Source organism: Neolamprologus brichardi, chromosome 3 (assembly GCF_056152115.1).
Source record: "Neolamprologus brichardi isolate AB-2024 chromosome 3, ASM5615211v1, whole genome shotgun sequence".
Lineage (NCBI taxonomy): Eukaryota > Metazoa > Chordata > Actinopteri > Cichliformes > Cichlidae > Neolamprologus > Neolamprologus brichardi.
The window spans coordinates 55,018,305-55,032,074 of record NC_142106.1 but is presented as its reverse complement, the minus strand read 5'-3'; the positions used below and the strand labels follow the sequence as shown (position 1 = coordinate 55,032,074).

At 43.8% G+C, this 13,770-nt stretch overlaps 2 protein-coding genes across 2 annotated transcripts; both read left to right on the top strand.

Annotated features, from left to right (window-relative positions):
- The first annotated feature begins 1,184 nt into the window (after positions 1-1,184).
- On the top strand, positions 1,185-8,051 carry LOC148105878 (stonustoxin subunit beta-like). Its single transcript, XM_087838404.1, has 7 exons — positions 1,185-1,316; positions 5,827-5,873; positions 6,022-6,534; positions 6,620-6,687; positions 6,775-6,918; positions 7,768-7,890; positions 7,983-8,051. The coding sequence occupies exons 1-7, from the start codon at positions 1,279-1,281 to the stop codon at positions 8,049-8,051; spliced, it is 1,002 nt and encodes a 333-aa protein (XP_087694530.1). The 5' UTR covers positions 1,185-1,278.
- A 1,078-nt stretch (positions 8,052-9,129) lies between these two features.
- LOC148105877 (focadhesin-like) lies at positions 9,130-12,328 on the top strand. The gene is made up of 4 exons (XM_087838403.1): positions 9,130-9,270; positions 10,412-10,486; positions 10,914-11,068; positions 11,991-12,328. Exons 1-4 carry the CDS (start codon positions 9,130-9,132, stop codon positions 12,085-12,087), a joined length of 468 nt encoding a protein of 155 aa, XP_087694529.1. The 3' UTR covers positions 12,088-12,328.
- Positions 12,329-13,770: the final 1,442 nt, after the last annotated feature.

Below are 13,770 nucleotides of genomic sequence, written 5' to 3'. Positions count from 1 at the left end.
AGAGCTCCGCAACAAACTGCACCTCTCCAAGCCTCTGTTCCTCAAACAGCAATTCGTAGTGCAAATGAAACGCCCTCCACTGATCTTGTAAGGATGCTCGCTGAAGCTATCACTGCAAACAGAATCCCAATCCCAGAGCCTCCAGTCTTCGCAGGTGATCCGCTGCAGTATAACGACTGGAAGTTGTCTTTTCAAACATTAGTTGACCGCAAGAATCTGCCAATACAAGAAAAGCTATTCTTCCTGAGAAAGTATGTTGGAGGTTCAGCGAAGAAGGCTATTGAAGGACATTTTCTGGTTGGAACAGACACCGCTTATCATGCTGCCTGGGAGATACTCAACGACAGGTTTGGAGATCCCTTTGTGATAGGCAAATCATATCGTGACAAGATTCAGTCATGGCCAAAAATTAACAACAAAGACACTAAAGATCTACGTGAGTTTGCAGATTTTCTAAGCAGTGTTGAGTCAGCCATACCTTATGTTCAAGGTTTACAAGTTTTGCATGACTGCATGGAAAATCAGAGGATAGCTGCAAAGCTGCCTGATTGGCTAAGTGCACGATGGAACAGAACGGTGACAGAGTTTCAAGATGAACACAGAATGTTCCCAGATTTTAGTCATTTTGTCAAATTCCTGAATAAAGAAGCAAGAATTGCATGTAATCCTATCACTTCTCTGCCTGCAATAAAGCCAACTGAACAAGACAAGCATGCATTCAAAGACAAGCCCAGAAGAAACTACATGCTGAATGCTAAGTCACTTAGTACAAGCTCTAGTGAAAGGACAAATGTCACATGTCTCTTTTGTAAGAAACCTGGTCACACGCTTCAGAAATGTCGCAAGATAATGGACAAGTCAGTTGAAGAGAGAGTAAAGTTTGTGCAGTCTGAAAAACTGTGCTTTGGTTGCCTCAAGACTGGTCATAACTCTAAGAACTGTACTTCCAGAAGTGTGTGTGACAAATGCCAAAAGCCTCACCCAACTTGTCTACATCAAGACAGAGAGAAAAGAGACAAGGAACAAAGAAAGAATAGCCAACAACAATCAAAGACTAACCAGGAAACAGAGGTTTCTGAAGTACAAGAGCAAGTATCTAACCAAGTTACATCCAACAGAGTTGTGCAACAAAAGTCAAAAGGTTGTACTTCCTCAGTTATCCCAGTTTATGTATCCACTGTGGATGAACCAGAGAATGAAAGGTTAGTGTATGCTTTGCTCGATACTCAAAGTGACACCACTTTCATCTTGAAAGACACAGCTCAGTCGCTCAACGCCATGTTAGAGCCAGTTAAACTCAAGATTTCCACTATAACGTCCAAAACAAAAGTTGTTTCAAGCAGCAAGTTAAAGCACTTACAAGTAAGAGGTATCTACTCTGAAACGAGAATCAAACTACCAACAAGCTATACCAGAGACTACATTCCTGCTAACAGATCACATATTCCCACAAACAAAACAGCAGAGAACTGGTCACATTTGAAACATTTATCAAAGGAGATGGCTCCCAAGCTTGACTGTGAAGTTGGACTACTGATCGGATATAACTGTCCTCAAGCATTGCTCCCTCTAGCAGTGGTCAGTGGTGATCGAGACCAGCCATTTGCACAGAAATCTCTGCTTGGCTGGAGCATCATTGGCTACAGTGACTCTGAAGGTGATTATGAAGATGAAATAGGAGTAAGCCATCGTGTTATTGTTAGACAAGTCTTGCCAGCTGTAGGACCAGCTCACAAGCTCAAAACAGAAGTTCACTTTGTAAGCAGAAACAAAGTCAAAGAAATACTTACTCCAGCCGAGATACTTAATGTGCTAGAGATGGACTTTGTTGAAAAAAGTGTTGAAGAAGAGTCAATGTCACAAGAAGATCTATTGTTTCTAGCCAAAGTAAAAGAAGGTATAAGACAAAAGCAAGATGGCCACTTTGAAATGCCACTACCCTTCAGACAAGAAAGACCTGAGTTGCCAAACAACAAACTTTGTGCAGAACACAGACTGAAGTGTTTAGAAAGGCGTCTCAGAAAAGACGAGCGCTACTACAAGGACTACGTGACTTTCATGCAAGACATCATAAAGAGAGGTGACGCAGAGAAAGTGCCAGAGGCTGAGCTAAATAATCAACCAGCATGGTACATTCCTCACCATGGCGTCTACCATCCGCAGAAGCCAAATAAGATCCGCGTCGTCTTTGATTGCTCTGCAAGGTTCCAGAATACATCGCTCAACGAGCATCTCCTGTCAGGACCTGACCTCACAAATACTCTTGTTGGAGTTCTGTGTCGTTTCAGGAAAGGACATGTAGCTGTCATGTGTGACGTGGAGCGCATGTTTCACCAGTTTCATGTTGCCCCAAAAGATCAAGATTACCTCAGATTCCTATGGTGGGAGGATGGTAACATGGAAAGGTCCACATCAGTGTTTCGCATGAGAGTCCACTTGTTTGGTGCAGCATCTTCACCAGGATGTGCAAACTTTGGATTCAAGCATGTCGCTGCGCAAGGTGAAAATAAGCTCAGTGAAGCCACGGTGAAGTTCATGCAACGCAACTTCTACGTGGATGATGGTTTGGTGAGTGTGGATTCAGTGCAAGAAGCTATTCAACTTGTAAAGGAAGCTAGAGAACTGTGTGCCACGGGTAAGCTGCACCTGCACAAGTTCATTAGCAACAGCAAGGAAGTGATTGCTGCTATCCCAAAGGAAGAATGTGTAGCAGGAGCAACTGATCTGGATTTGGCACTAGGAGAGCCAAAGATAGAAAGAGCCCTAGGGGTCCAATGGTGTGTAAGCTCAGACACCTTTCAATTCAGAGTGATTGTAAAGAATAACCCCTTCACTAGAAGAGGAGTGCTCTCGACAGTGGCCTCAATATTCGACCCACTTGGATTCGTCGCTCCGTTCATTTTAGTTGGTAAGAAACTCCTCCAAAGAATGTGTCAGGAAAAGCTGGACTGGGACGAGCCGCTTTCAGAAGATCTCAAGCCTCAATGGGAAGCTTGGCTCAGAGACCTCCAGAACCTGTCCTCCATAAAGATATCACGTTGTTATGTCCCATCAACATCTGACCAAGTGAAGCAGTATGAGTTACACAGCTTTTCTGATGCCAGTGTAACCGGTTATGGTGTGTGCTCATACTTGAGAACAGTGACCAAGTTTGGAGAAGTACAGTGCACTCTTGTGATGGGTAAAGCAAGAGTCGCTCCTACTAAAGTGACAACCATCCCAAGATTGGAGCTTTCTGCGGCTGTAGTAGCTACGAGAGCAGCTGACTTTCTAAAGAGAGAATTGGAGATCCAAAATATTCAGGAGTACTACTGGACTGATTCCAAAGTTGTCCTTGGTTATATTAACAACGACGCAAGGCGCTTTCATGTATTTGTTGCTAACAGAATACAGAGAATTAGATCAAGTACAGAACCAAGTCAATGGCGATATGTTGCCTCTGAACAAAATCCTGCAGATCACGCGTCACGTGGAGTCATGACAAAAGAACTAGTACAGTCCAACTGGTTCACAGGACCAAGTTTTTTATGGCAAAAGGAACTACCAAAAGAAGATGCTAAAGTGAAAGAGATCAGTATCGAAGATCCAGAACTCAAAGTCACAACAGTATTCGCAGTTAAGGCAAAAGAAGAGAAATCCATTTTAGAACGACTGGAAAAATTCTCAGATTGGACAAGAGTTGTGAAAGCAATAGCAAGATTGAGACGGCGTGTAAACTATGCAAAGAACTCAAAGGAAATGTCCAATGAAAGTACTACGTTGGAAGAAAGGAAAGAAGCCGAGGAGTTCATCATACGGACAGTTCAACAACAAGCATTTGGAAAAGAAATTAAGATCTTAAAGGATAAGGAGGAAGTCAGACCATCTCACTCAAAGCTACTTCAGTTAAGTCCATTCCTTGATCAACACAATATCTTGAGGGTAGGAGGAAGACTTACAAAAGCGTCAATCCATCCCAACATCAAACACCCAGCCATTCTGCCAAAGAAATATCATGTGTCGCACCTGCTCATCAAACATTTTCATGAGAAGACGCATCATCAAGGCCGAGGGATGACAGTAAATGAGATACGGTCCAATGGCATATGGGTAATTGGCTGCAGTACTGAAGTATCGTCATTTATATACAAATGTGTCAAATGTAGAAAGTACAGGAAAGGCAATCAAGAACAAAGGACGGGCGACCTGCCACCAGAAAGACTGGAAGCTACCCCTCCATTTACATACAGCGGTATGGACTGCTTCGGACCATTCTGTGTAAAAGAAGGGAGGAAAGACTTGAAGAGATATGGACTCTTGTTTACATGTATGTGCTCGAGAGCTATACATATAGAAGTTCTAGATGATCTCAGTGCAGACTGTTTTCTCAATGCACTCCGTTGTTTCATAGCAATACGTGGCAACGTAGGTCAGCTGCATTGTGATCAAGGCACCAATTTTATCGGTGCAAGAAACGAGCTTCTAATGCAAGCAACTCAAGAGAAGGTCAAAGAGCTGGGAATAACTTTCGTTTTCAACCCACCTGCTTCTAGCCACATGGGAGGAGTCTGGGAGAGGCAGATTCGGACAATAAGAAATGTTCTGAAATCCATTCTTGACCAGTCAGCTTCAAGATTAGACACTTCATCATTGAGAACGTTCATGTATGAAGCTATGGCAATAGTGAACAGTCGACCACTGACTGTACAGTCTATCAACGACCCTGTAGGACCGGAGCCGTTGACACCCAACCATATTTTGACGATGAAATCAGCAGTGATCTCACCACCACCTGGAGAATTCGCTAAAGAAGATCTCTACCTCCAGAAAAGATGGAAACGAGTACAACATTTGGCGAATGTATTTTGGACAAGGTGGAGAAAGGAATATCTGTTAAACCTGCAACAGAGAAGCAAATGGAATAAAAACAGAAGAAATGCAAAAATAAATGACATTGTGTTATTACAAGAAGACTGTCTTCCAAGAAATCAATGGAAACTTGCCAAAGTTGTGGAAGTCACTCCAGGAGCTGACGGCAAAGTCAGAAAAGTTAAGCTTCTCATCGGTGACTCTACTAGAGACAATAAGGGGAAGCACACAACTAAGACGATTTTAGAGAGACCCATACATAAGACTATACTTTTACTTGAAGCAGAGTAAAGACTCAACATAATGTTTATTGGTTAACCTTCGCTAAGTTCATTGTTGGGTCAAATTCCTTTAGGATCACACATGCTGTTGCGATAGTGTGATGGTGGGAGTGTAACAGTTGTTATGTTAGTATTTGACCACTAGGCGGAGCTCTTGTAATGATAATGTAATTAACGCATTTTATTTTGTATGTTTTATTTTTGTGTTGAGCATGTTAACATTTTCCTTTTTTGCCTACCGGATTGGTGTACAGTTAATTTGATACATGGAAAATAACCGGTTAATTTTGTAAGTTTAAGGTAAGGGCAGAGGTCACTTCCTGTTTTGGGAAGTAAGGTCAGAAAAGCTGCTCATGGTGACGGTCTAGCCGTGTAAAGTCAAGCTAAGAAAGAAGAAATAAGTTCTAAGTTCCAATTACACCGGTTTGTCTACTTGCAGGCCAAAGTGGTATGTTTGTTTATATTTTGTGAATTTTATATTGTAATATGTTTAATGCTGAAATATAATTTTCTTGTACATTTGTATTCACCAGTTCTACGGTGTACCTGTGTACGTTAAAGAAGCACAGTAAACATCAGTAAAGAAGAACTCTCGTGTCTCTCGTGTATGTGTACAAGCCGGCATAGTGTGTATGAGAGCCATGTAATGTCCATGTGCATGCTGACTGTGCTGCTCTGACCCCCCTCCTCCTTTCAGGGTGGAGCCTGCTGGAGTCCGATGGTTGAGACCAGGTCTGAGGAAGTGTAAGTGTGTTTTTAATGGGATTCATGAAAACAAAGCAGCACACATTCAACCATCTTCATCATGTCAGGAGTCATCATCAAAGTGTCAATCAATGAACAGATGATGGATCAATAACTGCAGCTGGATTGTGTTTGTTCTCTCCATCAGATTCCTGTCAACTCACAATCGACACAAACACAGTGAACACAAAGCTCCAACTGTCTGACAACAACAGGAAGGTGACACATGTGGAGGACGTTCAGTCATATCCTGATCATCCAGACAGATTTGATGTTTGTGAACAGCTGCTGTGTAGAGATGGTCTGACTGGTCGCTGTTACTGGGAGGTCGAGTGGACGAGGAGGGCTTGGATATCAGTGAGTTACAGAGGAATCAGAAGGAAAGGAAGGAGTGATGAGTGTGTGTTTGGTGGAAATGATCAGTCCTGGAGTCTTTTCTGCTCTGATCATTATTCCTCTGTGTGGCACAATAACAGAGAAACACCCATCTCCTCCTCCTCCTCCTCTGTCTCTAACAGAGCAGCAGTGTATGTGGACTGTCCTGCTGGCACTCTGTCCTTCTACAGAGTCTCCTCTGACTCTCTGATCCACCTCCACACCTTCAACACCACATTCACTGAAACTCTTTATCCTGGATTTGGGTTCCAGGATCCATTGGATGGTTTGATAATGGGTTTAAGTATTGGTAAAGTCTTGTCACTTGGAAAACTGCATTTTTCACACATCTCGCCGTTAATGTCACCCAGCTAACGGTGTAGTTTCAAGAAACAATGCAGTGTTCCTGCCACGAACATCACGACGGAAGCCCTGCAGGGTAGATCTGCGCAGCGGCTCTGACGGAAACGCCACAGATAGTAGCTCATTCTCCTTCTTCCGGTTTCTCCTCTTAGTGTCTCCATAGCAACTCATCTGCCTCCTCTCACCTGGTCCCGAGGATCCAGGTCTGTCACCTGGTCTCAGGTTCACCCTGAGCTGGCCCTCCTCGTCCATTCCAGTCACTCTCAAAGACAAACTGAACATTTTCCACTACGACACATCCAGCTGGGTTTTAGTTTTTAATTTGAAGTCATTGTCACCATCTCCAAAACAGACACCAGAGCAGGTCTAACTCCTGTTGCATCCTTCACTCAGTGACCCTTAACAGCTGTATTCACCCACTCATCATGTAACACCACAGTTCCTCTCCTGGTTTCTCTGGCGTGTCCAGTTTCTTGTGGGACACTTCATAAACATGCTGCTCTGTCTTGGGTGGTCGGCTTTGCCATTTCCAGATTGAGCATTGTTATATATCTGGGGGATTATTCTTGATTAATTATTTGAGCTGTCACGTACTACGTGGCTGTATCAGTGTGAGTGCAGCTCATCATGGTGTGTCGCACTAATTTAATAACAGTAGATGTATTTAGCCTGATGTCCTCTTTAGAGACCAACAGAGCAAACGCTGCTGATTTTATTTTTGTATTTTATAGTTTGAAAGTGACACTTGGGACACAATGAGTGTGCGTCCCAATGTATTGTGCTCCTTCAGACACAGATCCACACAGCATGTGTATATAAACCATGGAATAAGCAGGAGCTTTCATGGTGACACACTGCTTAGCTTCACAGTGTGTGTGACACAGGTGGGTCACTTGGATTGGCAGAGGTGAGGCCTGGTAAAAAGCTACAGCTGTAAACTGTAACAGTGCTCATATAGGGGGCTGCTGGGGTTGTCTCACTTTTGGATGCAGCCTCCAGAGGCCGTTAGGGGAATTGCAGTTTTTGGCACTTCTGCACAGGTTTCAGTTTTCAGCCCTGGAGGTGCCGCCTGATATGAGGTGACACTTTTGTCTTTGTCCTCTCACCGTCTGTGAGAGATGAGTATCCACCATGTGAGTCCCTCCCTCTCCACCAGTCGGTCAGACGTCTGCCCGTCCTCCAGTCTGGTTCGGCTAAAAGGGAGATTTTCCTTCCCGCTGTGGCAAAGGCCTTGCTCATTGGGGTTGACCGGTTGGTGGGATTTTCTCTGTACTTCGTGGTCTGTGCCTTCAAGTGACTGTTGTTGTGATTTGGTTGATCACAGAGACCTAAAAGACCTGGTGACCTCTAATTTCCTGCTTCTAAATCCAGACAGAGGTTGTTGTGCTCGGCCCTAAAACTCTTAGAAACAGCATCATCGTGGCTCCAGTGAAGCTGTGAGGAGTCTTTGAGCAGAATATATCATTCAGTGTGCACAAACAACCCTGTAGGTCTGTGAACTAAGCTGAGAGTGATTCTAGCTGCACGATTGTGAGTCAGTGTTATCAGACAAGTGCCATGAAAAGCCTCAAAGCCTCCAGTTAACCTGAAACGCTGCAGCACGAGTACCAACAGGAAGTAGAAAGAGAGCATGTTTGTCACATATTAGCTCCTCTTCACTGACTCCCTGTTAAATCCAAGATTTAAAATCCTCCTTCTGACAGACGAGGTCTCGAATAATCAGCCTCTGTCGTCTCTTAAAAAGCTTGTAGTACAAAGTTATACTGACAGAGCACTCCCTCCTCAGACTGCAGCCTTATTTGTTGTTGCTAGGTAGAATAGGAGGCAGTGCCTTCAGCAGTGCCTTCAGCTGTCTCTCAGTGGCCCATCTCCTGTGGACCAGCTCCCAGCTTGGATTCATGAGACTCCCCATTTAGTGTTTGTGTTTTTTCTCTAAAGCTTATTGTTAGAACTGGATCAGGTGTCTCTGAGCGTATCCCAGTAACACTGCAGTAGGAGGGCTGCTGGGAGACTTCATCATCTATCACCATGTGTTCTCTTTGAAAGCTACGTATTTGTTATATAAGATAACGTAATCAGGCACTGTTAGCATCTCTGTTTGAACACTTATTAATAGATATACATGACAACACACTGCCACAGTACTAAAATAGTTTAGCAAAATGCATTTAGAAACAACAATGTACACATCATGTAAGTTCATGTAAAGTTTCATCCAGAAACTTTACATGAACCTAAAGTGTTGTTTAGTTAGTGGGTGGATGGCTGAAGGGTAATCTTGGTTTCCCAAATGGGACAAACATTTGGGAATGTTTGTTTGAGAGGAAGAATAAACTGTTTGGATCAGTCAGGGGTTCGATGTCACATCCCTGAGCTAAAGTCTGATTTCCCTGATATGTGATCATCTGTAGTTTAACAGGAGAGCTGTCTTTACTTTGATCAAACCTCCTTCTCTTGTTCTAATGGAGATTCTGGATGTTCACAGGTATGATCCAGTGACATGATGGAGAGTTTAAAGATGCGGCTCGAGTTCCCCAGCCCTGTCATACAAGCCCAGATAAGAGGCGGACTCTGCTCTGTGACTCCTCCCATCCAAATGATACCAATGATCCTTCCCTTGTCTGATTCCACAGGTATGAGTGATTTGTTAATGATAGAGGTAAACTAAGTAGCAGCTCACACCGGCAGAAAATCTCTACCATTAACAGGAATTCAGCAATACTCATAAAAAAGTCTCCTGATAAGACAGAGTAAAGAGTAACGTAACTATTTGATAGAGTAACATGACTGTAAGGTGCACTGATACATGTGTGCAGCTGTTGGAGGATTTTAAAGAGACATGAGGTGAGTTTACAGTGTAACAAGATCCAAGACACAGAGTTACTTTGTATGTTTGTTGGCAACCACGAGGGTTTCTGAGTCACTCACACTCATGTGTTTAATATGTTTATGTAGAGGAGAGGCAGGTTTTACTGAACACACACAGACTCAGGTCCCTGTAGGCACATTCATTCATTCATTCATTCACTCATTCATTCATCCATTAATTCATTCATCCATCCATTCATTCATTCATTCACTCGTTCATTCGTTCATCCATTCATTCACTCATTCATTCACTCATTCGTTCATTCATTCATTCATTCATTCATTTACTCATCCATCCATCCATCCATCCATCCATCCACTCACTCACTCACTCATTCACTCATTCATTCATTCATCCATTCATTCATTCAATCACTTGTTCATTCATTCACTCATTCATCCATTCATTCATCCATTCACTCACTCACTCACTCACTCAGTCACTCACCCATCCATCCATCCATCCATCCATCCATCCATTCATTCATTCACTCATTCACTCATTCATTCATTCACTCATTCATTCATTCATTCATTCACTCACCCATCCATCCATCCATCCATCCACTCACTCACTCACTCACTCACCCATCCATCCATCCATCCATCCATCCATTCATTCATTCACTCATTCACTCATTCATTCACTCATTCATCCATTCATTCATCCACTCACTCACCCATCCATCCATCCATCCATCCATCCATCCACTCACTCACTCACTCACTCACTCACCCACCCACCCACCCATCCATCCATCCATCCATCCATCCATCCATCCATCCACTCACTCACTCACTCACTCACTCACTCACTCACTCACTCATTCATTCATTCATTCATTCATTCATTCACTCTGTAGTGTTGGTTTCTCTTCCTCTCATTGTTATTGTGAATAATGGTACAGAAGTGTGATTTTCTTGTGTTGTAGACGGTGAGAAGTCTTGTTGCAGCTGTCTTAAAGGAAAAAGGGTCAGATGGGCAAATCACCTGGTCCTGTGCTCAGGTGAGTTCCTGTAAGAGTCACATATGATCATTTCTTTAGTTACATGAAGTATAAAAGAGCAGGAACATCTGCGTCATGTGGTCCTGTGTTTTATCCTCAGTGACTTTGACACATCTGCTGTGAGGCTGACACCTCTGATCTCACAGTGTCAGCTTTGTTTTTATACACAGATATAAAATATGGATATGCACTGATAAACGATCATAGTTATAATATTTCTGACTGTCTGAGTCCAAATTGAATCAAACCTTGTTGGGATTGAATCAGTGCTGAGCCCGAGTGGCTGAACTGAGTGGGACAGATTGCATTCTCACGTGCACCTCTGTCTTTGTCCGTTTTCATTCAGGGCTTCAGTGCATGTGTGGAAATGGCACAGATCGTTTTGTTAAACTTCTGAAACACTGACTGCATCACTGTTGTTGTTCAGGGCCCAGCACTGGAAGCTTTGTGGCAGCAGTGCTGCAGTGACTGTGCTGTGGTGCGTTCAGCGTGCTGTGACACCTTGGTGTTATTGGTGGACCAGGGCCATGCAGACCTGGACTACATCCTCAATGGTGTCCTCAACCTCCTGCCTTCTGCAAGGTATGCAACGCGCAGTTGTTGGATGCCACGATCCTGCCTCAGAAAGCTCAGTTCAGCTGTTTGTCAATGAGTCTGACAGAGGCTCTGTAACCTGCATCCATGCAGCGTTACAGCCGCTGCACAAAGGCACAACATGAAAGATAGACCTCAGCAGGACGAGGTTGTGTATCAGCAGGACAAAGAAGGCTCTCTTTAGCATGAGAATGCTAACACTGTGAACTGAGAAGAGGTATGAAGAAGGCCGTGTATGTCCACTGTTACTGGCCATCGTCACCTACAAATTCAGTCTTTAAATCCCTTTAAAGGCCCACTCACACCTCGCCTCAGGTGACCTCAAAGGTCACATGATGGGTCGCGGAAAGGTCTCATAGTGGTTCAACCCTTAACCCTTGGTGTTGACAATGACCTACGCTTTTGTTTATACTCATGTGATGACGCACATGACAAATAGCTCGATGACCATCTCCAAGGAGGGAAACGCCCTGTAGGGTTTAAATATGTGGGTCTCTCCACCTTGTATAAGAAGTGAAACATCTTTAAAACTTAATCAAGTCCAGTCTCCTTCTTTTCCAGCTACCAGTGTGTAACATGGAGTCAATGCTTCCAGTGCAGGAACCCGACTGACAGTCTACAAACTGAGTTAGACACATGGAGGTCACAGCTTAGTCTGTGCTGAGGATAAATCCACGATGTCATTGCTCTCCATCAGGGCTCATGTGAAGTAAAGAAAATAGCTTTGAAAGTTCAAACGGGAAACATGAAAATGTTAAAGGTCACTGTTCCACAGTTCAGAGCTGGATGCTCTCTAATCTGGGCGCTAACCTAGTTGTGCAGCATAATGTAACTATTTGAAAACATTTGAAGCAATGAAAACGCTCACACTGTTAGTTTTTTCAGTTATTCTGACTCTGATGTCCAACAGACACACTCAAGGGTTGATAAAAGTCATTCGGCGATTGTTGGAGATGCAGGCTGACCAGAGCGATGGACACTTCACCTGTCCGTATTCTATCAGGTAAGTATCTCATGTCTAATATCTAGAGATGTTCAAACATATTGTCTTGTGTAATCTATCAAGCTACATATACCTTGTAGCTTACTGCTAGTCCAAAGAAGCAGCATTGGTCCACCACCCACTTGAAGTGCCGTAGGGGTCCGGTGCTCTGTCTGGTGGCAGTCAAAGGCCCTGGTGCTTCAGTCCCAGCTATAAACTGGCTCTTGGAGCATGAGAATCCCAAACTGGTGCATGAGGTTGATGTTGTGGTGGCAATCTCTGAACCAGAAGATAGACATTGGAGGTTCAGGAGCAGCAGGTTGAAGCGTCCTGTTAGGCTTGGCTATCTTCTGGCAGATATCGACAGGATGAGTCTAACTCTTGCAGAAGCTGAAGCAAAAACTCAAATGTACGAGGAGCTTGGTGAGGCAATGGAGCAAGACTTTTTGAGCTTGGTCCGTTTTGCCATCACTGTCGATCTATTCCTGGTGGGTGTTGTTATCGATGCTGTTTTGAGTAATTCTGCAGCTGCGTGGGAAACATTGGGAATGAGAATCAGCACCTCCAAGTCTGAGGCTTTGGTTCAAAGCTGAAAACAGTGGAGCACCCACTCCAGGTCAAGGACGAGCTGGCGCCCAAGTTGGAGGCGTTTAAGTATCTGTGGGTGTTGTTCACGAGTGAGGACAGAGTGACAGACGGTGCTGTGGCTGCAGTGATGGGGCCGCTGTAAGAACGAACAGGTTTTAACATTAAAAGTGATGTTTTGGTCCCAATATAGTGAGCTCTCCTCTTTTTAGTGTATAAAATCTGTCCTGTGGATGAATGCAGACTTCACCTCAAAGGCAAAGACACTCGTGAACATCCGTATAAAAATCAGCGGTGCAACAGAAAGATCTCCTCTGTCCAAATTGTCTGCCAGTGCTCTGAAACATCAACAGACTTTGAGTCACAATAAATAGAAGAAACTCCTGATTGTTTGCTTCCTTTGTGCTGGAACGTGGGGAGTGCTCTGATAGGCTGACGAGTTGGCGTGTATTGAAACTGAGGGTCTGGTAATGGCGTGCTGAAGCGTGACACATGTGGTCAAACAGGTTCCGTCATGTGAAGACTGGAAACACGGAGGAGTAGACATCTGGCCCACAGTGCAGGCTGTCACAGGCACAGACGTGAGCTTCCTTCCTGCACTTGGAAAATGATTGAACAGGCACACAGCACTTCATTCAAAGGCTGATCTATAATGGTATCAGTGGATGCATTAGTGTGTGTGCAACTGCTAACGTTTTGTCTCTCACACTCGACTCTGGTTAGAGGTACGTGTGAGTACACCATATTTTAAGCATGTTTTCATCCTCATGGCAGCTACGTGACATTTTGCCTTTAGATTGTCACTGTGGGAGTGGGTGTATAAATCCAGTTTGTGTGGAAACAGTATGGATGTTGGAGGACTATTTATATGACTGCATTCTGCAAAAGTGACGATGTGTAGCCAACAGTAAAGGATCGATGCTTTAAAATAACACTGTCAATAGTTTTTAGTGTTGACAGTTTGCACTTGTTCTTTGGAGAACTTGTAATTCAGTTTTATTCATACAGCAACAAATCACAACAACAGTCGCCTCAAGGTGCTTTATATTGTACAGTATATCCTATAATAACACAGAGAAAAACCCAGCAATCATATGACCCCCTATGAGCAGCACTTTGGCGA

Excerpts from the sequence above, each read along its gene's own strand:
- LOC148105878 (XM_087838404.1), top strand. The coding sequence starts at position 1,279 with ATGTTAGAGCCAGTTAAACTCAAGATTTCCACTATAAC. Across the intron at positions 1,317-5,826 it reads CTCAAGATTTCCACTATAAC|GGTGGAGCCTGCTGGAGTCC; the intron begins GTCCAAAACAAA and ends TCCTCCTTTCAG. Across the intron at positions 6,919-7,767 it reads ACTACGACACATCCAGCTGG|TCGGTCAGACGTCTGCCCGT; the intron begins GTTTTAGTTTTT and ends CCTCTCCACCAG.
- LOC148105877 (XM_087838403.1), top strand. The coding sequence starts at position 9,130 with ATGCGGCTCGAGTTCCCCAGCCCTGTCATACAAGCCCAGATAAGAGGC. Across the intron at positions 9,271-10,411 it reads GTGATTTGTTAATGATAGAG|ACGGTGAGAAGTCTTGTTGC; the intron begins GTAAACTAAGTA and ends CTTGTGTTGTAG. Across the intron at positions 11,069-11,990 it reads AACCTCCTGCCTTCTGCAAG|ACACACTCAAGGGTTGATAA; the intron begins GTATGCAACGCG and ends GATGTCCAACAG.